The sequence below is a fragment of the Anticarsia gemmatalis genome, chromosome 5 (assembly GCF_050436995.1).
Source record: "Anticarsia gemmatalis isolate Benzon Research Colony breed Stoneville strain chromosome 5, ilAntGemm2 primary, whole genome shotgun sequence".
NCBI lineage: Eukaryota > Metazoa > Arthropoda > Insecta > Lepidoptera > Erebidae > Anticarsia > Anticarsia gemmatalis.
This window is the reverse complement of record NC_134749.1, coordinates 880,225-908,006: the sequence shown is the minus strand read 5'-3', so window position 1 is coordinate 908,006 and position 27,782 is coordinate 880,225. Positions and strand designations below refer to the sequence as shown.

General features: G+C 34.4%; 1 protein-coding gene across 1 annotated transcript; it reads right to left on the bottom strand.

Moving 5' to 3' along the window:
* Nucleotides 1–262: 262 nt before the first annotated feature.
* On the bottom strand, nucleotides 263–27,639 carry Cad74A (cadherin 74A). Its single transcript, XM_076114010.1, has 24 exons — nucleotides 27,496–27,639; nucleotides 16,655–16,865; nucleotides 15,978–16,121; nucleotides 15,212–15,360; nucleotides 14,675–14,803; nucleotides 14,132–14,350; nucleotides 13,619–13,831; nucleotides 12,491–13,315; nucleotides 12,044–12,239; nucleotides 11,389–11,692; nucleotides 10,220–11,102; nucleotides 8,909–9,094; nucleotides 8,514–8,688; nucleotides 7,224–7,343; nucleotides 6,591–6,811; nucleotides 6,155–6,281; nucleotides 5,811–5,986; nucleotides 5,298–5,418; nucleotides 4,999–5,165; nucleotides 4,349–4,659; nucleotides 4,207–4,267; nucleotides 3,779–3,939; nucleotides 3,250–3,500; nucleotides 263–2,900 (listed from the first exon to the last, which is right to left on the bottom strand). The coding sequence occupies exons 2-24, from the start codon at nucleotides 16,863–16,865 to the stop codon at nucleotides 2,788–2,790; spliced, it is 5,463 nt and encodes a 1,820-aa protein (XP_075970125.1). The 5' UTR covers nucleotides 27,496–27,639; the 3' UTR covers nucleotides 263–2,787.
* Between the last annotated feature and the right edge of the window lie 143 nt (nucleotides 27,640–27,782).

The following is a 27,782-nucleotide window of genomic DNA, read 5'->3' as shown; positions in this document are numbered from 1 at the left end:
CATCCTCAAATATTGAAGGTATCTCACCAGTCATACTGTATACCCGGAGGTGTTACCAGAGGCTTATGAAGCTCACCACATTTCGTCATTTACAATGTTAGTCTTCTATAATAAGAACTCCGGGCTTTTATTGAGAAATATTCTGATATACATTGCAAAATACTACTTAATAGTAATTTGTCCATAGTTATAATTACTGAATCTACCAGTAAACTTTGAGATGATTATGGTTAATTAAAAAGGGTGAAATAAGAACAACGTGTAACCAAATAAAAATAATTTATTTAAAACATACAATATACATTTTCATTTAGGTATTTTTATTTATAATTGTGACTTAGACGTAAAGGTTTACTAAATATTATCACACTATCAATTATGGTCATGACACTTTCATATATTATATTACAACATTTTGTTCATTTTGTTTGCTTAAATAAGAAATATTCAATTTTCTTTTATATAGTTACATGTTTAATTACAAAATAACCCATTCTTTACATGAACTTTGTGTTCATAGTTCAACATAAACAGGTTTAGTGTTTAATTTGATATTGTTATTTTTGCTTTAAATAAGCATAAATGTGAATACGACTAACAAATTTTATTCATTTTTGTACACAGAACACGAATGAATTATAAATAATAATAATATAATTGTCTAATAATAATTATAAGCGATATTTACAAAGCTTCACTGATATACACATTATAATAATTAAATAAAAAAAACATCTTTTTGAAAACCATGTTTGGTGTATCATGTCTCATAATTCAGACATTTTTTTTCTGAACTAACCATTTTTTTTAAGGCATATTTCTAAAATTGCCTTTAGTAAAATAAATACTGACATTATTTTGTTTTCAAACCTTACACGAGTACGTTGGCATAATTTATTTTTAATATAATAATTGAGTTCAAATTATATTAAGCTGCATTATGACACTTTATTTAATGCTAATTGTTCTTGTGCAATCATTGTCTTAAGTATATATCTTGCACTTCAAAAGAATTATAGTGAGGTTAAAACAACAATGTTAATAAATATAGGTTATATGAACATACTTTGTTGCTATAAATACACGTTATATTTCTTGCTTTGTTTTCTGAAATAACTAACATTATGTCTGTCTGTTAAAAGGAAAATATTCAATTTGTTTTTTAACTCTAGTCAAAACTGACTTTGACGTTTTGACAGATTTCGATTTAATTATTATTTCAACACTTTTGAGTTTATGACAGAATAATGATAATCAAAAAACCAGACCCGATACAATTCTTTGTACGATCCACAAATAATTGTTTCGGGTCTGGTTGTACTCTGTGTCCGTTGTTTGTATGTTTGTAAAAGTCCCCGCGACACAAGAGCAATACTTAGTGCGGGGGATGTCTTTAAAAACAATCTACCACTAGCTTGGAAAGGAGTATAGATTATTATTATTGTAATACTCTACACATACATAAGACATGTAAAGTTTAATGTGTTTGTAAAACCAACAGTTTGGCTACTCTCTGTAAAGAATTTTACTTGATTGAGTAAAACTCTTTACAGAGATGGATGGATGAGGGCGGCCCAGGACCGGTCCTATTGGCGCTCGATGGGGGAGGCCTTTGTCTAGCAGTGGACGATTCCCGGCTGAGATGATGATGATGATGATGAGTAAAACTCTATAGTAACTGAGTACCTACTACAGTAGGTAATCATGTATACGGAAACATTAATTAAAAATGTTTTGAAGATAAAAAAGCTCTTAAGAAATTAATTAATTGAGAAAATCCTACAAAGTTTACACAATGGACGGAAATTTATTTTTTAAATTATTTTGTCATGTTTTTTACTCCTGAACAATAGATTTTTTATCGTTATGACGTCTAAATGCATGTTTTTGTAGTAATAAAAGTTTCATAAATAGATAATAAAATTATATAAGATTGAGATAAATAGCATAAATGTCGTTAAATCGTTTTAACAGTTCTTTCCGAACCACATCAATCGATTCTCCATTAAATTAATCGATACCACTGATCAACTCACGATTAACCGAATAACTTATGCACTGATTAAAGTCGATTAAATTATGAACTCGATTATGGTTTATAATATTAAATAGTCGTTTTGACTGCCTCCGTGGCGCAGTGGTTTAGGTCGCCACGCCGATACCACTGCAACGGGAGGTCGTGGGTTCGATTCCCACACGGAGCAATTATTTGTGCGATCCACAAATAATTGCTTCGGGTCTGGTTGTGCTTTGTGTCCGTTGTTTGTATGTTTGTAAAAGTCCCCGCGACACAAGAGCAATTCTTAGTGCGGGAGTTGTCTTTTTAAAAAACAAAAAACAAAAAAAAAAAAAAAAAACGTATAAATTACAAGTAAATTGCTACCTGCGTCTATTGCGTTGAAACGATCGATATTTAACCGATTTAAGTACAAGTGGCTATCCGTAGATCGGTTATGGAAAAGGAAGTAACAGTAAAATCATGGATAATGCTTGTCTTATGTAAGTGAACAACGGATAGATAGCGAATTGAAAACGGCCGTCAATTATTTTACAAGAGTAATTGTATTATGAATAATATAAAAATATTATCTGTTCTATATAACATTTTTACTTTTCTTGGGAATTCTTTATATCAAAAGCACTGATATGTCATAAATCTACGTGGCAAAGATATATTTTCTAGGAAAGGATTCAAGTCTAATCATAAATAAATTTCGTATATTTGACTCATATTTCTCTATACAGTCTATAATTTTGTACACACTTAGCTTACGTTATGTTATGACGTCACGTCGTGTATAATGGTTCTGCGTATAATCTGGTAGGTACGGAGATGTTGCTGGCAGGTACCGGTGGTGGTTCTCTCGTGATTAGGAGAGCTTCTCTTGCTCTTTTCTTGGCTGTAAGAATAAGTTCATAATATTTATTTATAACTACGTTACTCAAAAAGTTAATTATGTGAAGTATTTACCCCCGGTTTCTGAGTACATTTAGCGGTAGTTTATCTATTCAATAGCGTTTTTTTTTGTATGAGTTTTGACGCTATTGAATAAATAAACTACCGTTAAATGTACCTCAAAAAACCAAAGGTTAGACATATAACAAGAGATTATCTAAAACTGAAATATTTTTTTATTATTGCCTACCGGTCTGTCAGCGTTATTACGTCGTAATGTTACAGATATTGGGAAAAAAATCAACAAGATTCTTTAAAATAGGACAGTATAAGTATATTAGGATGATACTTACCACTAGAATGCATACAACATAGTACAAGGGTGGCTATGAAAGCCGCAAAAGGTAGCACGCCAGCCAAAGCCAGCAATGCATGCTGCGCAGGTGAATGTTTCGTCCTCGACACTCCGCAGCTAGTGATGTTGTGTACGTTGAACTTCTCTAGAATCTCTTGGAACTCTATTCCTAGGGCACGTATTGTTGCTTTCATTGCTTTGGGAGTAAGAGCCTCACCGGATTCCACTTTTCGGAATTGGAAACATGGCCTGCAAGAAAAAATATCGTTAGCTAAAGATTTAACAGAGCATACTATACATCACGCCTCATACCAAACTCTGTGCTTGTATTATTAGCTAGAAAAGCACTTTGACCGACTACTTATTCACTGAAATGTTTGTACGCGCATAACTTTTGAGCAACGAAACTAAATTGGGTAATTCTTTTTTTTATATTTTTGTAGCTGTTAGTTTGTATGAGAACGACTCAAAGATAATTCCCACTATCCGCTAGTATTTAATAATAATAGTATCATAAATACCCTTACCCAGGGTTAGCAAAGAACGCAGTGTTGGCGTCATGTAGCTGCATCCTCAGGCCGCGCTGCGCAAGAGCCTCTGACATTCTGTCGCGAAGGTCCCTGTACTTCTGTCGAGTCCCTCCTGGCATTACTAGGCGAAGCAGATCACGTTCTCGTACTACTACCACCTAAAGATAATTAGATAAAGACATAATGAGTAATGATACTTTCGTAGATTTTAGGAAACAGTAAAAAGTAACGTAAACCATATTATTTCAATCACAACATGCAACCGTTTTATCAATTGGGTGTACTGCGAGATCAAGAGAGAAACTAGTAAAGTGGTCACTAGGTAAAATGTCAGTAACACCGTGCAGTAAGTGAGAAACATGCGAAGTCGAAATTGCCATGTGTGTTGCATGACGTGTAAACACAAATATGAAATAAGGACTTACTTCAATTAGTATATCGCTATACCGTTCAAGATCCATCGTATTATTAGCTCGGATGACTAGTCTGTAAAACAAAAACATTAAAATAAAACTCAATACACTTACAAAACGTGTATCGATTCTTCAAAAACATTTACACACTTACCTAAATATACCATCAGCATAATGTATCAAATTCCTCATAATCTTCAAATCTCCAGTCACATTGTTCAAGACGATAACATCAGTGATATTTGTCAAAGACTTGCCCTTGATAGGGGACTCAAAACTCATGTTCATGATCTTGTAATTAATAGGCCTTGAGTCAGGGTCCTTGTCGATAGCTTTGACTGAAGCTATCAGGGTGTCTATAGGCACGTTCAGTCTGACTCCAACCGTCATGTTAGCGCTCTCAAATTCTGGGAGGTGGTCGTCTATATCTAAGATTTTGACTAGCACTTGGATTTCTGATGGGTCCTGGAATAGTACATACTTTTAAGAGCTATGATTGATAAATGCTTATTTATTCAGTCAGAAGGATAGTGTCGATGAAATGAACAATTCAAATTATTACATCCAATGTTGAAAATGACTATAAACAGAAACCTGCTATCATAATCGGCTATTGAACTGATATTTTTAAATAATGATAACAAATTCAAGTTAAAGTTAAGTTCCAGCCAAACAAAATAAATTGAAGTATTGGAAAACTTTTCAGAAACTGCGCAAATACCCGTTGCTGAGTTGTTTTTACCTGAAATCAGCTGTATTTATTTTTAATTATCCTTTTTTATTAATTAATTCTAAGATTCTTACCAGTCTATTATAAGATTTGTTCAACTTCGGTTTCGTTCCATACTTAAAACATTTTACAGTTATCAATACTCTAGCCACCATTTCTCTGTCCAATCTTGCTGCTGCAATGACTAACGCCTTGCTGTCGTTAGTCCTCTCTAACTTCAATAGTCCGTAGTCGTTTCCAGCTGGAAGAGAAAGACTTTTGAGTATTCCTTCTTAGATGACAAAGACAGGACGATAAACATATAACGAAATAACGAAATTCAACTTTAAGCTATACCGCATAAAGCTGAAATCGATTTATGGTACAAGCTTACCAGTGATAGCATAATCTATTGCAGCGTTTTCTCCAATATCTTCGTCGATAGCTTCAAATTGTCCAATAACTGTTCCAATTGGTACTTCTTCTTTGGTCGTCATAAGTAGTGGTGGATCATCCTGTAATATAGAATGCATTTTAATTTGCATAATAGAATATTAACGTCTTGTTAAGTTCAAAATCATTATTGACAATGAAAAAACTGCCAACGATTTATAAAGTAAACACTATTTTAGAATAAATACTTTTTAATTTCGACTACCGAAAACCGGCTAGCTATCGACATTTGACATTTAGAATGTACTGCCAAAATGTTTCCTGTGACACCCGTCAGAGGCGCTGATCAGATTTTCATACAAAATTTCTCGATGACAGTTCGGTTGTCGGTAGTCGATAGTAGTAAAGAATCGAGCTACAGTAGACGAGCAATAAAATCAATGGCCCAAGCTTTACGGAAGATAGCGTTGGTTTCTGGAAAGTTCATTGAACTGATTTCACACTCGTGTCTTACCAAATTCCTTCCGAAATGTGGTTTATGATCATCAACATCGTTGACCATGACGGTGACAATCCTGGTGCTCTGCTGCGGCGGCTGACCACGGTCTGTCACCAGCAGTACCAATGTGTATGAAGCTTTACGTTCCCGGTCTAAAGACTGACGAGTCGTTATAAGGCCTGAGTGAGGATCTGAAGACAAAAACAAATAGATTTTTTTTTTAAAAACATAACAATCCATAAATAAAGAAATATCTATAATAGGCTTATTACTTTCAAAACAAGAAAAATGTTATGAGCTTTGACTGCCGATAATTAACTTGTTAAAAAAGCATTTCGTAAAAGTACAATAATACTCACCTATAGAAAATATCTTAGCGTCTGGATTGCTAGGTTGTATGGAGTAGAACAGCTGTCCTGAAGGCTGTGTGGGGTCGTCTGGATCACTTGCTACCACTTGGAATACTGGTGATCCTATTGTTGCGTTCTGCAAAAAATAGACAGTGGTGTTACGTTATGTATCTCGCACGAAGAGGATAAATTCTGAAGCATGTTTCGTAAAAAATAGGAAGAAAAGAGGAATTTGTCATTTCGCAGTGTTATTTAAACTTTCTAAACAACTATTTATAATAATTTGAACACGGAATTAAAGCCTTAAAGAAAGTAATACAAAAAAATCAGGACCGTTGAGAAGAAACTCATCGTGTCAATAACAATACTACAAATAAGTTAAGCTACCTTAAATAATACTTAATTTATTATTTAGCGATTACACCAAGTAAATATAATTTCTCACCTCGCTAACACTAAGCACTTCACCGGCAGCAGGCCTAATAAACCTAGGCACTCCATCATTAGCGCTTACATCACCGATATACAGTGACAATGACGTGTCTCCCGTATGTCCACCACCATCAGTCGCTCCTACTAGTAGTCTGTAAGGGTCCGTCCGACCACGCCCTGTTAGGTCCTTGTTGGTTCTAATCTCGCCTGTCGTTGAGTCGATTGTGAAGAAGCCTGGAAGAAAATAACAAAAATGGTTTATATGTTGGTCAGATAACAAACATATAGGAACTTATGTTTTGAGAGGCTTTATTAAGATACTTTATAATAGTAGAATAAATTATTGCATAAAATGTGGTCACAAAACATGGTAGAAATAAAAAATAGGTACAATACATAATAGCGTGCAAATTTAACATAAATAATTATGTAAGCATATTGAAAACATACATTACAAATAGTGCAAGAAAAATCATTGTGTTGCCCTAACTAAACTACCAACAAAAGGTTCAACAAAAGATTTCTTTGTATTTCATATGCAAGTAATGATTTCATAATTAGTTGTTTTCCTAGTTGTACCTATCTTGTCATTTCATGTTATGACTCATCAAGATAAATATTATCCAAATAAAGTTATATTTATTACCATTAGCTTCTCCTTCATCCAAAAATTCGTATTTAATTTCTCCACCTAGCCCTTCGTCAGGGTCTGTAGCTGTGACGTTAATAACGCTTATACCAATCGGCACATTCTCCGGCACCACGGCTAGAATTAAAAAAATAATAATAATTAATAAATATTTTGGGCAACTCACACACGGGCGTCTGATTCCAAAGTGAGCAGAGCTTGTACTATGGTAGCCAGATAACCGATAAACATACTTATTTACTACTAAATACATGCTTAGATAGATAGATTTATTTATTTATTGTTATGAAACTCCAACAAAGGAAACATTATACATCTGAAAATACATAATCAACATTTGTAACAAAATGCTCCTTCAATTATAGGAGATTACAGCATACTAATTTACAACTAGGCTTAGAACAAATACTATAATTTTTTTTTTGCACATTTTCATTTACGTCATCATAATTCGCCAGTGTAAAGACGTCATTAGTATTGTGTGTCGAAGTACCGACAATTTCGAACAAATTAAGAATAGTGAACCAATTGAGGGTAGGCGTAGAAACTCGTACCACAAAGAAATGACGTTTAGGAGATTTATCAGTCTGCTCGTGACTATGGTCGGTGTGCGATCGAAACGTCGGGTAAACAATTAGGGTACCGTTACCTATAATTTTCAAACGTGCTAAAAACGTTATATCGTATTATTTATGTACAAGTCGTGAACGTTTAAGCGGTAAAATTTTCACAAAATGAATAAGAACGGCTATAGTGTTATTGATGGTATATCATCATCTATTGAAATTAATTGAAATCATGTTAGACTATCGCAAACGAAACGATAGTTTCTTAATTTTCTTGCTTTAGTTTATTGAGGCAATTAAATAGTATAGTTAATGTTCTGCGGTAAAGGCGCGTGTGTTGTGATCTGTTGGTGATTTTATTACAAAGTAGTGAGTGTTTTTATTGTTTTCGCGATGCCTAAGCGCCCCAAGTAATTAGTGATGATTAAAAAGTTACAAGATCTAAGTGATAATAGCTCGTCAGTAGGTACTGAGATAGATGTTGATTAATATGAAGTGTCACAGGATCGAGACGCGCCGGCGACGTGTTGGTCTAAATGTGATGCTGCGGCTGCTCCAGCGTTTGCGTAAGTAATAATAAATTGATCTCTAGCTCTACCCCTATGTGCTGTAGGAATTGATGGCGTCGTATGATTTCAAATTCATAGCTGCCTTAATACAATCACCTTAATTATTAGATGTCCATTTTTATCAACTAATACAAAGAAACTTTTCACCTTACCAGTATAAACATTCTTCTCAAACTCAGGTGAATTATCATCCACATCTAAAACATCTACTAGTATGGTAGCAGTTGTCTTCAACCTGTCGGCTCCACCACCGGGTATGTCGGCCGCTTCTATTTCTAACCTTAGGACTGATTGACGTTCCCTGTCTAAGGTTTTGTTTTCAGCTACCTGGAAACACAAAAAGATTAATGTATTCGTTAGTTCCGTGTAAAAAAGCTGTTTACAGTTTGTGATTGCTGACAAATGTAGGCCATAGCCGACAGCAAACTACCTATTAAATTTCTCACTACTCTTACTTCTAAAATATAGGTCATAGTTTAAAATTCGCCGTCAAATTTTATCCAGCATTTGTAAGAATATTTAATTTTATGTGTAATGTAGTGCTTACCTGTATAGCACCAGTGACTTTATCAATTTTGAACAGGTCAGAGTTCTCTCCTCTCAACGTGTATCTTATATCAGAGAAACCCTTCAGTTTATCTTCATCACTTAATACAGCATCAGCGTCATGTGCCTTCACTGTTACTATCGTTTCAGGGTATTTCACTGATTCTAGCACGCTCACTTTGTAAAGCTGGAAAATACAACAATTTTAGAATGGTAAGTTTGACTCTTGAAGCTTACGTTCTTTTATTTTATTATTGTACTAGCTGACCCGCGCAACTTCGCTTGCGTCACATAAGAGAGAATGGGTCATAATTTTCCCCGTTTTTGTAACATTATTTACTGGTACTCTGCTTCTATTGGTCGTAGCTTGATGATATATAGCCTATAGCCTTCCTCGATAAACGGGCTATCTAACATTGAAATAATTTTTCAAATCGGACCCTTAATTTTTAGCTTTATAATATAAGTATAGATTATTTGTGCGATCCACATATAATTGTTTTGTGTCTGGTTTTATAATATTAGTAGGATCTGTCTACCAAATTTCATCAAAGTTTTTCAATAGTTCTTGTGTGAAGGTAGTTTGGAAGAAACAATCACGAGGAATGACATGTCCGACAGTTGTTTAACACAGCTCGTTAAAGAATGTTGCATTTAAGTTAATAAAAACTTTGTATGATACGTTTGTGGGATTTTCGCTGAAACTACTGAATTATTTCACGATTTTTTTTACTAATACAAAGCTTAATAAATTATTCCTTAACAACAAAATATGCTTTTTTTCACGAAAAATATTCTCAAAATTATTTATATCTCATAATATAACGAAGTCGCGCTAAGGCATATCCGCCATTAAAACAGTTGCCATGACAACGGATTTTTGTTATTTCAATGTCGTTATAATATTGATTCTTCGCGACTTCTTGACTTCACTTGAATTTTCCCGGGAAATGCGTCATTTTCACGGGGTAAAAAGTAGCCTATGTCCTTTATCGGGTATCAAAATATCTCCATAGCAAATTTCATGCAACTTGATTCAGTAGTTTAGGCGTGATTGAGTAGCAGACAGACAGACTGACAGACAGACAGACAGACAGACAGACAGACAGAGTTACTTTCGAATTTATAATATTAGTATGGATATGGATTAATGGATAATCATATACTTATGATAATTTTATTCAGTTTCTTGGGTTTGCTTGACGATTATATTTAATTTACACGATTTTATGAATAAGTAATCGAAGTTTCTCGTAAGAAACTTCTGCAAAAAAGCATCAAAAGATATGCTTACGTTATGTATTTTACTCACCTCTTTTTCAAATATCGGTGGGTTATCATTTAAATTCACAACTTCAATAATAATCTTGGCAATACTACTTTTACTACCATCGTTACTTGCTGCTTTTACCGTCAACGTAAGATTAGGATGGGTCAGATCTTCATAATCAAGATGTTTAGTCAGCACCACCTGACCACTCAAAGGATCGACTTGAAGCAGATCCGTTTCAGAATTTATTACTTTAAAACTAGATATCAAATGTCCCGATACAGGGTCTTCAGCTGTTAATACAACAATAGTACTGCCAATAGGTTGTTCTTCTTTAATCTTATGATAAATCACAGGATTTGAACTCGTCCAGCCAGCATTCGTGAACTGTGGATTCTTATCCGCATACGGTTGAATATAAATCGTATGTTCTATAACAGCGAATTGACTTTCCTTATTTAATTCAGCATTGATATCTACAACTTTAATAGTAAGTATCACTATAGATGCTTGACTGTAATCTAAAGTGCCGTTTACAAATATTTCTCCAGTTTCTTCGTTAATTCGAAATAGATGTTGGTAGTCAAATGGAGCGTTAGGTTTTAATTGCACGCCGGCTTTAGAAAGCGCTTTAATAGGATCCATTAAACTGTATCTCAGTTCTGAATTAACATCGGTATCGTAAGCAATTATTTTAGTGACTAGATCTCCAATCTTAGTTTTCTCTGATATGTAAGTAGTTGACTCAGTCATATTGAATTTCGGTGGTTTGTCATTAACGTCTTGTATGGTGACAAAGACGGTAGTGGTTGCTGTTTCTGGTATAGGCATACCACTGTCCACTGCCGATACTAGGATTTCATATCGATCAGGATTCATGTCTCGGTCTAAGTTTGCGTCATTTGATACTGTTATTAGACCTGTTCTGGAAAAGGAATATATTGTTAAGCTCGATAAAGTAAAAATAATGATAATATGCATCTACTGATTCAAATTATTACCCACGGGAACTAGGCTTTAAGCTGAATTTATAATTATACACAAAATACTTCATTTTTTACGTAAGTAAGTTCTCAATCAGTTTGCGCCTTCGGCAGCATGAGCCAAACGTCAGGAAATCCAGTTTAAATTGCATGTTTGCATTAATACCCAGGCAAAAATATTAGCAAATAGTACAAAGAAAGTAACTTAACAACAAAACTTGTACTCACTTTTCATTAATAACAAAATTATCTCTTGAACCTGACACGATATGATACGTCAACAAATCATCCAAGCCATCAGGATCATTAGCTTTGACCATAGTGACGTTCTGACCAGGTTTAGCATCTTCTCTCAAACTGGCTTTATAGTTCATAGGATTGAGGTCAAAAGTAAAGTCGTCAGTTGTCTCAGGACTATGTTGAGAGATGGTGTATTTGTAGTGATGGTAGTTGCCTTTGAAAGTAGGTCTTTGATTGCCGGGGACGCCCACTCGGATGTAGACTCGTGTTTCGTTATGTAGGGGTGGAATGCCTGGGAAGAAGAAAAATAAATCGTGAATGATTATGTAAGGTTAGAAATGTTAGAATTCGCGAACCATTCTATGCAAGGGTTTTGGTTCTGTTGAAAGAGTGTGAGTAATGTAAATTAATGTTGGACAAGTGGTCAGTGATGTCTTGTTCTTACCATTATTTATGTTACCGATAAAATAATATAAATTTTTGAAGTAATTTTAGGCCCGTGTGATCTACTGGGTTCATTCAGAATGGGCCCAGGAGATCGTGGGTTCAAATTACTTTCAGATTTTTGTATAACTTTAACATAATATTGTTTAAGGTGGTAAAAAACTTTAAGTGTTAGTCAGTAAATAATTGGTTCGCTTACCATAATCCGTAGCTCTAACAACCAACTCATATTGACCACGAGGGGTGTCCATACTGTCCACTTTGTCAATGATGCTTATTTCACCCGTCTCGTCATCTATACTGAATATGTTTCCTTTGTGATTGATACTATTGTCTGATTCTAATGAGTACTTTATAAGACCATCTCCTTGAGTGGGACCGTCTGCGTCCGTAGCCTGAAGTATGAAAAGAAAATGATCTTAGTTTTTGAGCGGAATTTTTATGATTAAATTAGCGATTGAGAATAATTTTCTAGTATTTGCGTTGTGAAATGAAAATATGGCATGAATAGAGAGGATGATTCTTGTTAACAAGTAATGAAGACATGAGGCATAGAATTATTTTTTACTAATATTTTCAAGTAATATGCCTTTCCAATTTTTGTGGAATTTGTCAGATAGTCTTGAATCATTAATGTTCAACTTACCCGAACAACAAATTGAGGCTCAAAACTAGTCGCACCGTCTCTTATAGTCCTACTGTACTCAGCCGCTTCAAATATCGGCGCGTTATCATTTACATCCAACACTTCAATAAAAATACTAGCAGTAGACCCTTTACCACCTCCATCTTTGGCAAAAAGCGTTAAACTATAACTCTTCTGCTTCTCATAGTCAAGTATTTGTTTCACATAAACACCACCTTTGCTTTTATCAGTAGTAAACATATTTGAACCAAAACCAGTCAAACTGTATTCTATTTCTCCAAATATGCCGTAATCTCTATCAGTGGCGAACACATCACCTATTTTAGTTCCAATAGTCGCGTTTTCAGGTACATTGAACTTGTAAGTAGGTTCTTCAAATACTGGAGCATTGTCATTCATATCGAGAAGTTTGATATTCACTCTAGCTGATGACAATTCTCGGCCGTTAGCTGACGTAACGATATCAAAACTGAACAACCTTTTATCATCGTCATCAACATCATAATCTAGTTTTGAAGAATCTTTAACTTTTATACTAATAGGTGTCCTTCCTTCACCTTTGTCTATACTAATGGCAAATACGCCTTCAGAGTTGTAAACATCACGTAGGCTTAAGTCATATTTACTGTTCTGTCCTATGTCGTTATCTTCGACGTAGATAGATAGGCCGGGTATGGGGCTTCCGTTTTCAATATTCTCTGGTATCGATATGTCGAATACTTCTTTATTGAATTTTGGCACGTGGTCGTCGACATCTGTTACTATTATTGTTACGGTGGTCACTGTGTAGTCTGATGGCACTTCGTTGTTTATCAGTTCTGTGGCCTAGAAAAAAGAGTTTGTGTCATAAAAAAGAGGGCAAAAATCTCTTTTTCTAAGTACTACATAAATAGTCAGAAGGTATTTTCGTATGTATTAGCAAGCACATTGCTATTATATTTAGCTGTTAATACATCAATAACCTTATAAACCCGCAATAATATTAAGTAAATTGAAAACGTTTTCATTTTATAATAAGACTGGGCGTATGGTATTTTAGTGGATCATCTCTTAACCGTAACGTTGTCAACTCACTTGATTGAATTGTTGTCAACTGTTATCACAAAAATAAAAGTAAATCGTGAATACCTTAACAAAGAAGCTATAGACTCCTCCATTTTGCATCACGACATCACTTTCCCTGTCAATAGGGACATCAGTGGCGACCAGTGTAGCTCGACCCAGAGGCCTGTCTGGGAGCAGCTTGAAGTACTGCTGACTGTCACCTTCGAGGGTCAACAGAACTGGCCGAGGGTTGGCGGTGTCGCCGTCTTTTGCTATGATCTCCATGATGCTGGTGTTCTGAAATAGATTAATTAAGAATGTTGAGATATTTTTTTGTATTTTAAGTATTTTTAAACGACGACCAAACACGAAGATTCCTTCTTTGCTTATTTTAGTTATAACGTTTTAAATAGCATTCAGCACTGGTTTATTATACACACAAGGGTGCTTGAATTTCTTATTAGAATTGTATTTGTACAACTCTATTCTAGTTAATATACTAGCATCTTATTCAATTCATCATATTATTATAGCAGTCATGCATTGATTTCGATCAATTTCAATCCAAAATTACTATAAAAAGAAGTTATGGCATACCTCTGGAGTATTTTCAGGCACTGTAGCAGAGTACGGTGCATTGACAAACGCCGGTGGTTGATCTTGAACATCCCATATAGCTACTGCAACGCTCGCAAACGCACGTAGAGGCTTGTCAGATGCGTCAGCTGCTTCTAAACTGATGATGTAGGCTGATCTGCTCTCAAAGTCTAGCTCTTGGTTTAAGTAGAGTCGTACTTGGTATTCATTTTCCGTAACCTGGAATTCAGAACAAGTTATAATGAAGATTTTTTGTCGTTTTTCAGGACAGGTATGCTATAAACTATAAGGCAGTTTAATAGATTCGATTATTTCCCGGATTTAATCACGGTACTAACTAAATGCGGTTATAGACCGCTATAGTAGTAGGAAATCGGCATTAATAAGACCGCTGTTTTCTTTATTACGCTTTTTCAATTCTGCCAGTTGGCTCTTTTTAAATAAAGCATGAAGTTATAAACATCAAAGATGCCAAAGCTATTAATAGATTTATTACATCTAAAACAGATAACTAATCTGACACATATTTTCTAATGTTCTTACCATATCAGTCTCGACCCTGAAAGTGGCGCATGCTTCAGCGTCGCTTCCTTTCGCTTTTGAAGAACATGTGACTCGTATCCTCGCGTTCTCTCCTACATCACGATCTGTGACAAGAATCTTTGGATTCACCTGAAATATTGAAATTAAACGGATGTTATATTGTTTTGGGTGGTTCTGGGGTAAAATTGAATGAGCATTTACTAGGCGAGGAAATTGAAAACCGATTTTTATATGCGGTAGTGATCTAAATATATCACAAGTTTTTAACATGAACGACATATAAAATATGCATGAAATGCAGTAGCGACGGTAATTCTTCCTTATATAGAAGTAGTTGACCTTTCATCAAATAAAAGTATTGCATTATTCATTTTTAACCAAACCAAAATAACACCCCTCTTTTTGCGTCAGGGGTTAACAAAAGGGGAGATTTTCAATTTAATTTATCTCTTATGTTTATGAAATTAATTATTGCTTACAAAACAGTCACATCAGTTACGTCACGTCAGTTACAGTTACATTACAGTTATCAGTTACCTCAATTTCAGTTCCAACAGGTGTTGCTTCACTGATATTGACAATGTAGGGTCTGTTATGGAAAACTGGCGGATTATCATTGACATCCTTCACTGGGATCACTCTTCGTAGTGACACTGTGTTCGGCTCTGTGTTTGCTATACCTTCATCTGTGGTCGAAATAAGCGAGTTTAATTTATGATAAATAGTACTGATGGAATCGCTACTGTAGCCAGGATTTTGTTTAGGGTGTTCGACGTTCGTGTTCATCACGTTTTTAAGATTAATATCCTATTTTTCTTCCGCGTTAACCGCGCAGGTAATAGCCCCTAGTTCCTGATTAATTCTAGTCTAGAACTTTTTTGATAAAACTCAGTATACAATCAACCGAGAAAGCTGTATAGAAGTACGTGCGGAAGTAATTAGTGAAATTAACAAGAACCTCGCAGAGTATCGGTAAGTAAGACTGCAAACAACGTTTCTCTTAGAGAGGAAATTAGGCTTACATAGTAATTAGTTTCTCGTATACTGCAGTTTCTTTTTGAAAGATATTCTCGATATTTTATACAGTTATAAAAGCTTAATTTAAAAGAAAGGGAGATGAAAGGACCATTCCGACTTAAAAGATTACTTATCAATGCAGAATGACAATTTTTCTTTCGTTCAGACTTAGGGACATGTTAAGGACCTGTAATTTTCAGCATTTAAACATTTTCCGAAAAGAGCATTATACTACAGTAGATAGTAAGATTTTCCTTGCCTTTTTATTTTAAATTTACGTACTTACCAGTTATACTTATGATGACCTCCAAGGAATCCTGTTCCTCTCTATCTATACTCTTGGCTAAAGTAACAACACCAGTAGAAGAGTCCACAGAGAAATACTGGCCAGATATAGAATACCTTAGCTGGCCATTCTCTGGGTCGATACCTGGAATAAAGAAACATTTAAATATTTTTATTGCAATGAAAAATGAATTGAGGATATCATTGACGAATCTGTAACTAAATAATGACCGATGAAATTTTGTTTCCGAGGTTAAACGATTTTGTTGCGGTTAACTCTTAAATTGATTATTTTATAATTTTATAAATATCTGGCAAGGTACTAGAAATCATTGAAGACTATTCAACAGGCTAATTATCATAAAGTATAACAGAAAACTCAAAATATTTAAACACTATTGAATGAGCTAATTTCAGAATGCAAAATAGAAAATGAATTAATGCTGAATCGCTATTAGGTCACGGTAAGATACCTAATTCATAATTAAAATCAAACATGATCAAATATTGGACGTTAATATGATTTCAAGCCAATATTCACCCACTTTTTCCCCGCACGGTTTTGTTCCCGTAATTAGCTCTTTCATCAAATAGGTTATTATTCAAGTATCGATGACATTTTCTCAAGAATAATAATTAATAGTTTATAGTTAAATTATCTCCCGAAATATGTCTCACCTTTCAAATGGTACACAGGTGTGCCAACCTGCGTGTCTTCAGGCAACGTAAACTGTGACATATCGCCCACTTGTGGGACGAAGTGTGGAGCTCTGTTCACCACTTGTGACCAACATGACTGTAGCAGAGAGAGTATCAGCAGGATGATGAGCGGGTTGGGGTCTGACAGCACTGTGGGAATCTTCCGACGCTGGAATATTATTTCTGCCATCTGGAAATAAGAAGTGTTTTTTAATCGTATTTATATTTTTTGTATTGATGTGGAAGTTGATTTCATTTTGTTTTTTTTAAGGTATGCAATGTAAGCAGAGCATCATCTTTCGAGTGGTGAGTACAACTTATTTTTTTTTAAATGTGTTTTTCTTTTGTGTTTTTTAATGAATTTTTGAAACATTTGTGAAGTGTGATTCGGATGCCTAATCAATAATGGCAAGTTAAGCCTCAAATCTCATGTCACTTTCGAGGTCACTTTGAAGTAGTATAACTTAGCAGCAGAAATATACCTACTGATTACTTTAAGCAACCAAAAATAATAATAAATCTACCAAATTTACTAAAGGTTTAACCATTTTACTTCCATTGGCTCTCAGAATACAGCCTGTAACCGTTATAAAGCAACACTAACGTGCAAATTGAATGGATTGTTCGTGAGAACTTTCAATAACGAACACTGTCTTACTCATGTTTATTTACTAACTTTTTACGTTTCTCGTGAATCGAATATTAGCACGGATATAAAGAAATTATTTCTGCTCAGTATAGGTAAATGAAACCTTGATTTTATAGTTTATGTCGTAAAGAAGTAGTTCCCAATGATGTTGGACCTATGTACAAGGAGTGACCAAACTCGGGATCCACTTGTAGGAAATTTTACCGTTACTAATATGAATAAGGGAACCGTTGGCACGGTCGATTGGTGCCTTATTCAACGGATAGGGTTCACTGGAGATTTGCTAATAGTAGGTAAATCAATTTTTCCAAAACAGAGGTCTTACAATAATGGTTGAAAACGAACATTGGTTGAATTTACGTTTGCTTTTGTATCACTAATCTTATTCTGCCCGTTATAAAATGTCGGTCAAACTGTGAAACAATAGTATAAGGTATGCTTATTCGAAGCTGCTTATTTTGTGTCAAAATACTAAATAGCATAGAGAAGTCATAAACGAGCACCTTCAATATTTAACGAAACTTCGTTTTCACAAACCATAGTAGGCCTTTAGGTGTTTAGTATCATTCTTGCAAGATATACTTCCTAACCAGAAAACAACTTCGAAATTTTGACAGCGCCTTAGTATGCCCGTGCATCTATAAATTGATGTTCATAAATGTCTTAATTATGCAGTTCCCAGTCCACAATTAAACAAAGAAAACAGAAGGTTATTTACATAATTAACTCGCAGTATAATCCCACATTTATCTAAGTATTATTACTAAACTAGAGCAACGTGGAATAGTATTGCACAATGGTAAGCGGTCTAGTGACGGCTTTGTGGTCAAAGAGCTCAATGCATGAAACATTGTGTATATTTTTCACAGTCATACTTCTAAACGAGTCTTGTGCGGGAAATCAAATTGGAGCAATAGTTTAGTCATTACTTCGTTTCTTTGTAGAATGATTTTGTACACTTGGTACTTCTAAGTACCAACCTACTTTGAAAATTGTTCCTCCTACCTATGAGCTGTAACTTAAGGTTAAATTTCTTTATAGTAGTTATTTTTACCTTACTGCTTGGCCCAGAGCAATGACATGTCTTTATTAGTCTCTGTATAGAGAGTGTCTTTTTGACGTTCTCTAAAATTCAGATGACCTATGACTATTTAGACTTATATGAATTAATTAAGAAATAATAATAAATTGATTGTGTAATGTTTTTTATCTTTATTGGAATTGTTAAATTACACCCAAGTGCTAGCAGCTTATAGGGGCCTCTTAATATCATTGCTAAACTGAAATTATGGAAGCCAAGTTAATGATATGAGTCTTTGTTTAGCTTGAGGAAACCCATCGTGCGTGTAGTCTTCCGCACAAAAAGCAGGCTCAATATTAACCTTAAAAATACATGACTACCTATTTCTTTGCTTAACTTTGATCTTAAGCTCAAGACGTTATACTATTAGGTATTCTATAATTTAACGATTGTTTTGCTACAAGTAGAAGTCTACCAATACATGATTGATGAGAATTTTGTTTTAGAAAATCAAAATAAGACCTTTCTGCGACGTAATTAAAAATGAAAGCTGCGAAACTTGTATCATCTCCAGCTTCATACAAAAACTCGACTGATCAAGACTGAATTGCTGAAATAAACCTGAAATATCGAAAGCAGTTATTTCGACTGTAACAAACAAGGCAATTAAATTAGGAGTTGTGCATCTACAGCTAAAAAACAATTCACATCTTTTACTATTGACACAAACCAAACAATTCTACTATTGGTCAGTAAACTAACGCAATCTTCCGGATTGTATCTCATATTTCATTGTGAGTACACGCTCTACTAAACCAAGTAGACAAGTATTGGACAACCTGTCGTTTGGTGAATTGATTTCGCAATGCAGTCGCTAGTTAGTGACATTCTAAATAAGTTGTACTAATATACTATGCAATGGGTGACTGGTTTTGAAATGTTGTTGTTTTTAAGTGTAGATGTCAAATGTAAAATGCACGTTTTTTAATGGAACGAAATGTTAATGCTGTTAGCATTCGCGTCTTTGATAGTGCATTTGTTATTATTGACAAATATTGTGACTGATATTGAAATAAAGTGAGCTGTGACAATTTGGCTACTAAATTCAAATGGTCATTATATTTTAGATAAAAAGTGTCCGACTGATTTATGAGTTGGTTGAGCTGCGTCTGATAATTAAGTTGATTGAAATTTGAGAGCTCAGGCTCTATCCTACTTTTGTCTGAAGCAGAATTGAGAGACCGGATATCATAAATATAACTCTTAGGGATGGAAGCAATATTTTATACTTTTTCTTTGCTTCTAAAACCTGACCTCTTTTTTAGGAGAATTCTTCTGCACAAGAATGCAATGTAACATTTGCAACTTCAAACCACAGTTCTTACTAAATTCAAGAGTATCTGTGACATCTTAAATAATACAGTCAGACCGAGTCAAATGCATATCCGTCCACCATGACTAAGTCTAAATGTAAACACACACCGTTGGACCACTTACCCAACAGACTGTTCCGTTTTGCGGTCAAACATTTACGTTTACTTACGTCAGCTCTTTGTTTTGCAACCTTAATCTTTGGGGAAGGCGACGATCTCCTAACGTATTTTGAACAATTGGTGCTAGAGTATAATGTTGGGTTACCAACGGTAGTTAGTTGCCTCTCAGTATGAGGTGATTTTGTTGGAGTATGTGACTTCTATGGTGTAGTGGCAAACGTGATCTGTTGACCATGTCATTACAACTGCGGGTCGTATGTTCAATTGTCATATGTAACAAATATTTGCTTACATACGAGTAAGTGATCCACAAATCGTTATTTCGAGTTGGTTTGGTGGTGTTTATTGCATTTTTTTTTTTTTAAGAAGTAGACAAGTTGGTTTGTTTCAAGTCCTTGAGACACAATAAATCCAGTCCAAATGTCAAACTTTACAGTCCATAAAAGATAGTTTAAATACCACTCACGAGATAGACAGCTGTCGAACTATTTCGAAAATCTGAGCTTTAGGTTAACAAGGATTAGAAAATAACATGTTTAATGTATGTAACTGTTACTAAAATTGTAAAATAGTAAAGTATGAATCAGTAGATTAAGTAATATTTTCGTTGAAACCGTTAAAGACAGCTGGTCTTGTCGTTGCGTCCGGTTCCGGCTGTCATGAATACCGTTTGTATGGTAGGGAAAAAATGTGATTCATGATCAATGATATAATTTTACCGACTATGAGCGTATCATGGAACTTAATGAGGAGACTATAGTAAAGAAATTTCTGCCTGCGAATTTGTCTACGTTAGAATTCCCAGGGGAAAAATTAATGTCAGTTTTAGGTCAGGTTATAAACTATCTGTGTTCATAATACTTTTAACAGTTTTTGCGAGATTAAGCAACAAATATCCAGAAGTTTGTCTTTATAATAATTAGTAAAGATTGCCTTTGTTTATTTACTGTCTAACAAAACTTACTCTACCCGAAAATTTAATCTTATTCCACAAGTTCTATGGCTGCATCCCCTTCAACTTGAGTAGATACTCACTCACTTATTCAGAGAAGTTATAAGGACTTATACAGATATTGCATTTTTTACACCATTTATTACTCTCGTACATCTTGCAGTTATCATTCAAATCATTTGCCGACAAAGCGTGAGATCACACACGGTTCAAGACGCATGAGCATGCTTCTTACCTACTAGACTATAACGGTTTTGTTAATGAAATATTATGCAAACGAGTCATTTTATTGCGTTCTTCTGACGCAATTTTATTTTATATAAAATTTATTATGTACACTTATGATTAAGTACGCGCTTGTGAGTTACCGACTAAAATATATTTATTTAATTAAGGATTACCGGAGCGGAACTGTGGACGTTTGTAATTATGAAATTAAAGATACATTATATTAAAGAGCTTTGAAGAATACCTACTATGAAACAAAACAGGTATGAAGTGTGTTGAGATTTATTTCTTGCGTTATCTATTTAATACTTTTTTTAATTAAGTTTAATACCGGTGACAAATATCATTTATGCCCAAAAAAGGCAAGGATCGACATTATTTTATTAGCGGTTATTCCCGTTCGCCACCCCCAGTATTGCCCCCTCCGGTGGCGACTGGGAATTATTCTAAAAAAACATCCCAGTCACCACCTCCGGGGGCAAGCGGGATTGTTGGTTAGTAAAAATCCCAGTGGCCACCCCTAAATATAGTTAACATAAAAACTAGGTAGCATATCTTTATTTTTTTTGGAATGACAAAGAATGTTAATTTTATTAAATTTCTGATTAAAAAATAGAAGTACGTAGGGTTAATTAAACGAGAGAGTTACAATATTTATAAATTGGTAGAAAATTAAACAAACATTATTTTTTACTATTTTTATTTTCAAAATCAACAATTTTAAACACAAATCCAAAATCACAGATAATTAGGTACTTTCAATAGAATATAAAATATTTCTTAAAATATACTTGAAAAAACAATTCTCCGCCTTCTTAAATCTACATTTTCATTTCCAAAATCAACAAGTTTTATACGAATTCTAAACAATCACATCAACAAGTCAACAATCATTTCTATAGGAAAAAAAATATTATTAGAAAATACACATAACAAATAAAGTATTACTCTGCCCTAATAAAAAAATATTTTTAACAAAATTAAAAGTATGCACTAAGCACTACCAATTTATAAATATTGTAACTCTCTCGTTTAATTAACCCTACGTACTTCTATTTTTTAATCAGAAATTTAATAAAATTAACATTCTTTGTCATTCCAAAAAAAATAAAGATATGCTACCTAGTTTTTATGTTAACTATATTTAGGGGTGGCCACTGGGATTTTTACTAACCAACAATCCCGCTTGCCCCCGGAGGTGGCGACTGGGATGTTTTTTTAGAATAATTCCCAGTCGCCACCGGAGGGGGCAATACTGGGGGTGGCGAACGGGAATAACCGTTTTATTAGTAATATTATTTTCTTTAAGCCATTATTTGGAAAATTAACAGAAATTCGAACTGCATTCAATGTGACATTAATATTTAATAAATAAATAAATACATTATGCGGGCATCAATATCATCTAATAAACATGTTGTGCATTTATACAAAACAGCTGTTCGTTCTCATTGTCACATAAATACATCGGAAAGTTAACAAGTTTTTTACATTACATAAACATAATTAAGATATTGCTGACGGCGCATTTTCAGTCACGTCACAAGCCATGCTATTGCTTCAATGCATTAATATTTATCTTAGTGCGTGATGTTTTAATACTCACAATGATAGCGATCTAATGTTGGGAAACTTTAATACCATTGTTTCAAATGTTTTGGTTTAACCGTTAGGTCAGTATATTGATATTATTATAGAATGTCCGTTTGTTTTTAGGCGAAGTTATTAAATAGAATTAATATGTTTCAAACCACATCATGTATTCATTCAGGTCAAATTATGACACTTATGACATTCATTACAATTATTGAATCTACCATTTCTTTGTATATACATAGATACTATGCATTTTCTATCCCCGGAATTAAGACTAGTTTGGTTTGGTTTTATTACCTAGTTCAAGGTCCGATTCCCTAGTCGGAAAAAAGTAATACCTTTCTTCTTTTACAACTCCCACACTAAGAATGCTCTTGTGACGCGGGGACTTTTACAAACAACGGACACATTGACATAATACAACCAGCCCCGAAACAATTATTTGTGGATCGCACATCGATTATTCCGTGTGGGAATCGAACCGACTACCTCCCGACGCAATGGAAGCGGCGTGGCGGTAAACTAATGAGCCACACTTGCTTTCCAGCACATAGGATCAAAACTGATTGTAAATGGCAAAACTTGTTTGTACTTAAATTCGTCTCGGTCTACACTATCCTTTGATTATCACTAAAGACAAAAATAGTTATATTAAGTAATAGTGAGTGTATGCACAATACTGATTCTGATTACATACATTCACTAGTTAGTTTTTGTTCAGTAATACTGACATTTCACTTCAAACCAAGGGCGTACGTTCCTATAGGTTTAATATCACTCAATATTCTAGGTTAACGTATATCGCAAGGCATTCACGACCTCGTGTCACTGAACCGCATACAATAGCCGTGAGAAATCGACATAATTGTCGGCTCTCCTTGATATAACTGCGTCTTTCTTTTACGTGGTATACCAAGATTGTAATAGATCGGCTGGTTGGGTTTTTGTTTGGCAATTGTTTTCCTGTTACCTGTAACGATTCTCTACAGTTGGTACTAAGTAACAAAAGTTTGACAATAAAAATGTACTGCCAAAATAGTTCCTACAATGCCCGCTAGAGGCGCTGATCAGATTATTATACAAATATCGGGTATCTAACTGCAGTTACCCCAAGCCATAAGACTACAGGCTACTATGGATATGGAGTATAAAAAATCTGATAAGTTTTGCTCTGCCCCCCAGCGTTTAGAGTACCAAAGGAGGACGAACAAAAGGAGGAAAGGACAAAATTTCTCGATAACTAGCCGGTTGTCGGTAGTCGATAGAGTAGAAGAGTAGTGGAGAATCTAGCTACGGTAAATTGATTGTTTGTTCTTGAAATTTTACTTTCATATTATATTTCTGTATTGCGTCAAAATTGAAAAGAATAGCTTGAGATTTTGATCTAAGTGTAGCCGTTTCCTGTCAGATCTACTTAAAAAATTCTACTCAAGTTTTCTAACTGATGATGGATGCAGCCAACAAGAATGAAGGAAGGTCATACAGGAAGGAAGGGTCGTGTGACTGTGTAAGTGATATGGCTTCATTGGGTGTTGCTGCAATATTATATACCGCAGCTTATAAAAGTGTTTTACGATTTGATGACCGCAATCAGTGATTGAAAATAGCGCGTGCATAAAGTGGTCACTACGCTACTATTATTGCATAGAGTTGGTCAATGGATAATTGACTAATTACAATACTTTACAGAATAGATATCTTATTTAAAGAGTTAGTTGTACGCAAGCCTGTTTGGGGGCGAAAAATATGTATGCACGGTCACGTTTTTAAAAATCTCTGACTTAATTATTATAATTTACTGTTTCTGAAGATCGGTCAGTTGGGAATCTGATTGAAATCTTCTGAAATCTGAACTCCAGACCTCTGGGGTTAGATTTCTGGGCCGGGCAAAGCTCTACTAGTCTTTTACTATTTTTTATTAGATTGTTTTCAATATTAGTCCACAATTTGGTAACTTGCCCGGTTTATGACAAGAGCCCCATACTACATTGGACAAACATTGTCAATAGGTAAACGTGAGTGCATTTCATACACCTCTGAATACACCCTCGGGTATAACAGGCGTGATATTACATTTGTATAATAAACCTTAAATTGTATCATCCGGATTTCATACAACATTTAAAACAGATGTTCGCAATATTCTCACAGTAGGTACTGAAGCACTATATTTAACAAGATGTATGTGTGAACGTAAGTATAGTTGGTAAACGTTAAGTAACGCTTCCCTGCTACTTACTGCGAAGTACTACATAATAATCTTCATTACGCGGTACATTTTCCCACATTTTATGTCGTTTCAACACCTCTGGATAACTACTAGCTAGTGTAACAGGTAGAATGTTGTGGCAGATTGTTTCAAATAATGTTATTTATTCAGTTAGACATGAAATATAATATACTGAGACCTAAAGCAGTCTTTCTACAGCCACCGGTACTTACGAGTATCGAAGAATTTGACATTGAAAATGTACTGAACTATTACTTCCTACGGCATCCGCTAGGGGCGCTGTTCATACAATATTTCTAAAAATGGAAACACATCCCTTTCTGCTTTCACGATATAATATCGGAAAGTTGAATGGAAAAATGATTTATCATATTAGGTCGGGGAAAAAGTCTTTTCGCATTATAGTACGTATGAACTTATAATATTTTTTTTTTCTCTACACAAAAAAGCTCGATATTTTGGTACCTCACGAGCTCACTGAAAGAAACCTAATGTACCGTGTACTCATTTGTGATTCTTGAAGTCAAAGAGATTTTATAGAAAATACTATTTCCCCAACCTAATATTATAAAGTAAGAAATTATTGTGTTAACCATATCTTTTTATCCTTGAATGTGCTTCCTCTTGTCACACGAGGTTAATGACTGACTACCGTAAATAAATATGTTCTTAGCACTTTCATATCCATATCTGGAGAGCAAATCTTCTAATGGTGGGCGTAAGTAGGACCGGTTTTGGGTTCAAATCCCGGTGCTTACAAACTTAGTAAATACACGAAACTAGGCTCTATTTTAGTATAATCACTGATATAGTCATTTAATGTGTAGCTGTCTTTTTTCTGTTAACTATAGAATGTACAGTACGTATATGTCTTAAAAACAACGCAATTAAATTTATTCCGAAAGCAAAGGTCCAAAATGAGCTTTAAAAAAATGAAACATGTCGAGACTGAAGACTCTTTTCGGAACTAGTTGACTAAGTTTAAATCTATCAGTAAAGACGAAACAAAAATCCACTCCGAGCTTACGCTATGTTTATAAATAAATCCATAAAGGTAGCAAGAACAATTATAGACAAAGTGGATCTGTGCTTAAACAATGTAAGATTCGCAAAAGAAGAAGGTAAGAAAGAATCCATGTCTTCAGATAACAATGGAATTCAGCATTGCACATTCTATGTCAATCGAATAAGTAATTTTGTAGATCCAACGGTACTTCCTTCTGCATTTGTATTCTTGTATGTCTCACCGGTTTATTTCTGTAGATAACATTCATCCTACATGCAGAAATACATGAGGCATTAAATGCAAGGAAGCAATGTGTCTACTAAATATTCAAGTTCAATACAAATTATTTGGCACGGTTAAGACGTATTTATAGATGACCTTTTAAAAGGTGATGATGAGTAAGAAAACAACAATGATGTCAGGAAGACAATAATCGACGTTTTGACAGCTTGTGTCAAGGTACACGTAGTTAACCATTTAAGCAGGTAGTTACCACGAAAATGCTATTGAAGTAGGTGCCTATCGTAAGTTAAACTTCTTAGAATAATATGAGATTTATTGACATATCTTCTGAATCTGGTAGAGTTTATAAAGTTCATGGTTTGTATATTTGTAAAATTCCTGGCTTACATCAATAATGTAGACATCCCATCGTTAATGCTTGGCATAAATGCTATCTCGTCATTAATCCCATCGGCAGCGCACGGCATAGTCATAAAGCTAGCCTGTGTTTATGACCAATAACTGATACGGAACCTTCATAGGGTCTCAAATTTTCAATAAACTGAACTTGATATCTCTCGAAAGTAAAAGAAAAATTCTGCCAAAATACTTCAAACACATAACTCGGTGTCACGTTGACACTTTATGTAGGTATTTCGACCAGTTCGCGCCACTGACACACAAAACACACCAAACTGGTTCCTTTGATATTTAGTTGAATATACCACGAGACGTTCATTTAGGTGTTTTATAGATTTGTAATTCAAAAGGGCTTTGATATTTTTAATAGTTCTGTAAATGTAAGGTATTTTTGGTCCATCGATCTTTCAAAGTTTTTCGAAAGGCTCTACTGATAAAATACCACACGCTATCAGAATGACTTATTATAATTGACCAAAAATTGTGTGATCCAGCTTGGCAAATGTCGAAGAATTTGTTGAATTTTTTGTCATCAATGTAATGTTTCCTGAAGTAGCATCCGTAGATAAATAATAATAACGACGAATTTATTTATAAATTTATTTTATTTTGAGTAACAGTGTTTTGTATTTGCGGTTGCACATAGATTCTTGTATCAAAGCTTTTTTAGTCAGTGTCTATTGACCTAAACCCATTTTGGTACGTTTTTCTTGAGTAGTGTTGTAAAGGAAGTAAATTAATCAAAACTAAATTGTAGGAAGCAATAAAAACAACAATGTATGTGCTAAACAATTTTTGTTATTATTGTAGTCATCAATTCTCACGAGGTCAAACAATAGAATTTTAATAATCACACGTTTCAGTCAATAAAATAATTAATCCGTGTTGCAAAAGGTCGCACCTTTCGAGATAAATTCTGACCTTGATGACTAACTGACATGTTATGCAAAGAAAGTTCAAATCAAATATACAAAAAAACATATTTTTATACAAAAACACATACCTTGTATGAAAATAATCCGACAATTCACTATTCACTTCACAAATCACGATACATTACATATTTTCATTTATAAATAATAAAAAACACTACGAAACTAAACACACTACCAACTCAACTACTCTGCTAACTTTGAAACGTACTGTCAAAAACTTGCACCACCGGTCTACGGTACCGGATTAGCATTATTCCTCTCACTTTCTTACTAATACTAATACACTCTACATAAGAGCGAGACGTCTATACGCCCTCAGTGTCTACCTCAAACTCCGCAGATACAACCTTTTTGC

Bases quoted from the DNA above. Each gene is read 5' to 3' on its own strand.
- Cad74A (XM_076114010.1), bottom strand. From the start codon at position 16,865: ATGGCAGAAATAATATTCCAGCGTCGGAAGATTCCCACAGTGCTGTCA. The intron at 13,316-13,618 runs GTATTCACGATT...TCTTTTTTCTAG, and splicing joins TCTATAGCTTCTTTGTTAAG to GCCACAGAACTGATAAACAA. The intron at 6,282-6,590 runs GTGAGAAATTAT...TATTTTTTGCAG, and splicing joins AAGTGCTTAGTGTTAGCGAG to AACGCAACAATAGGATCACC.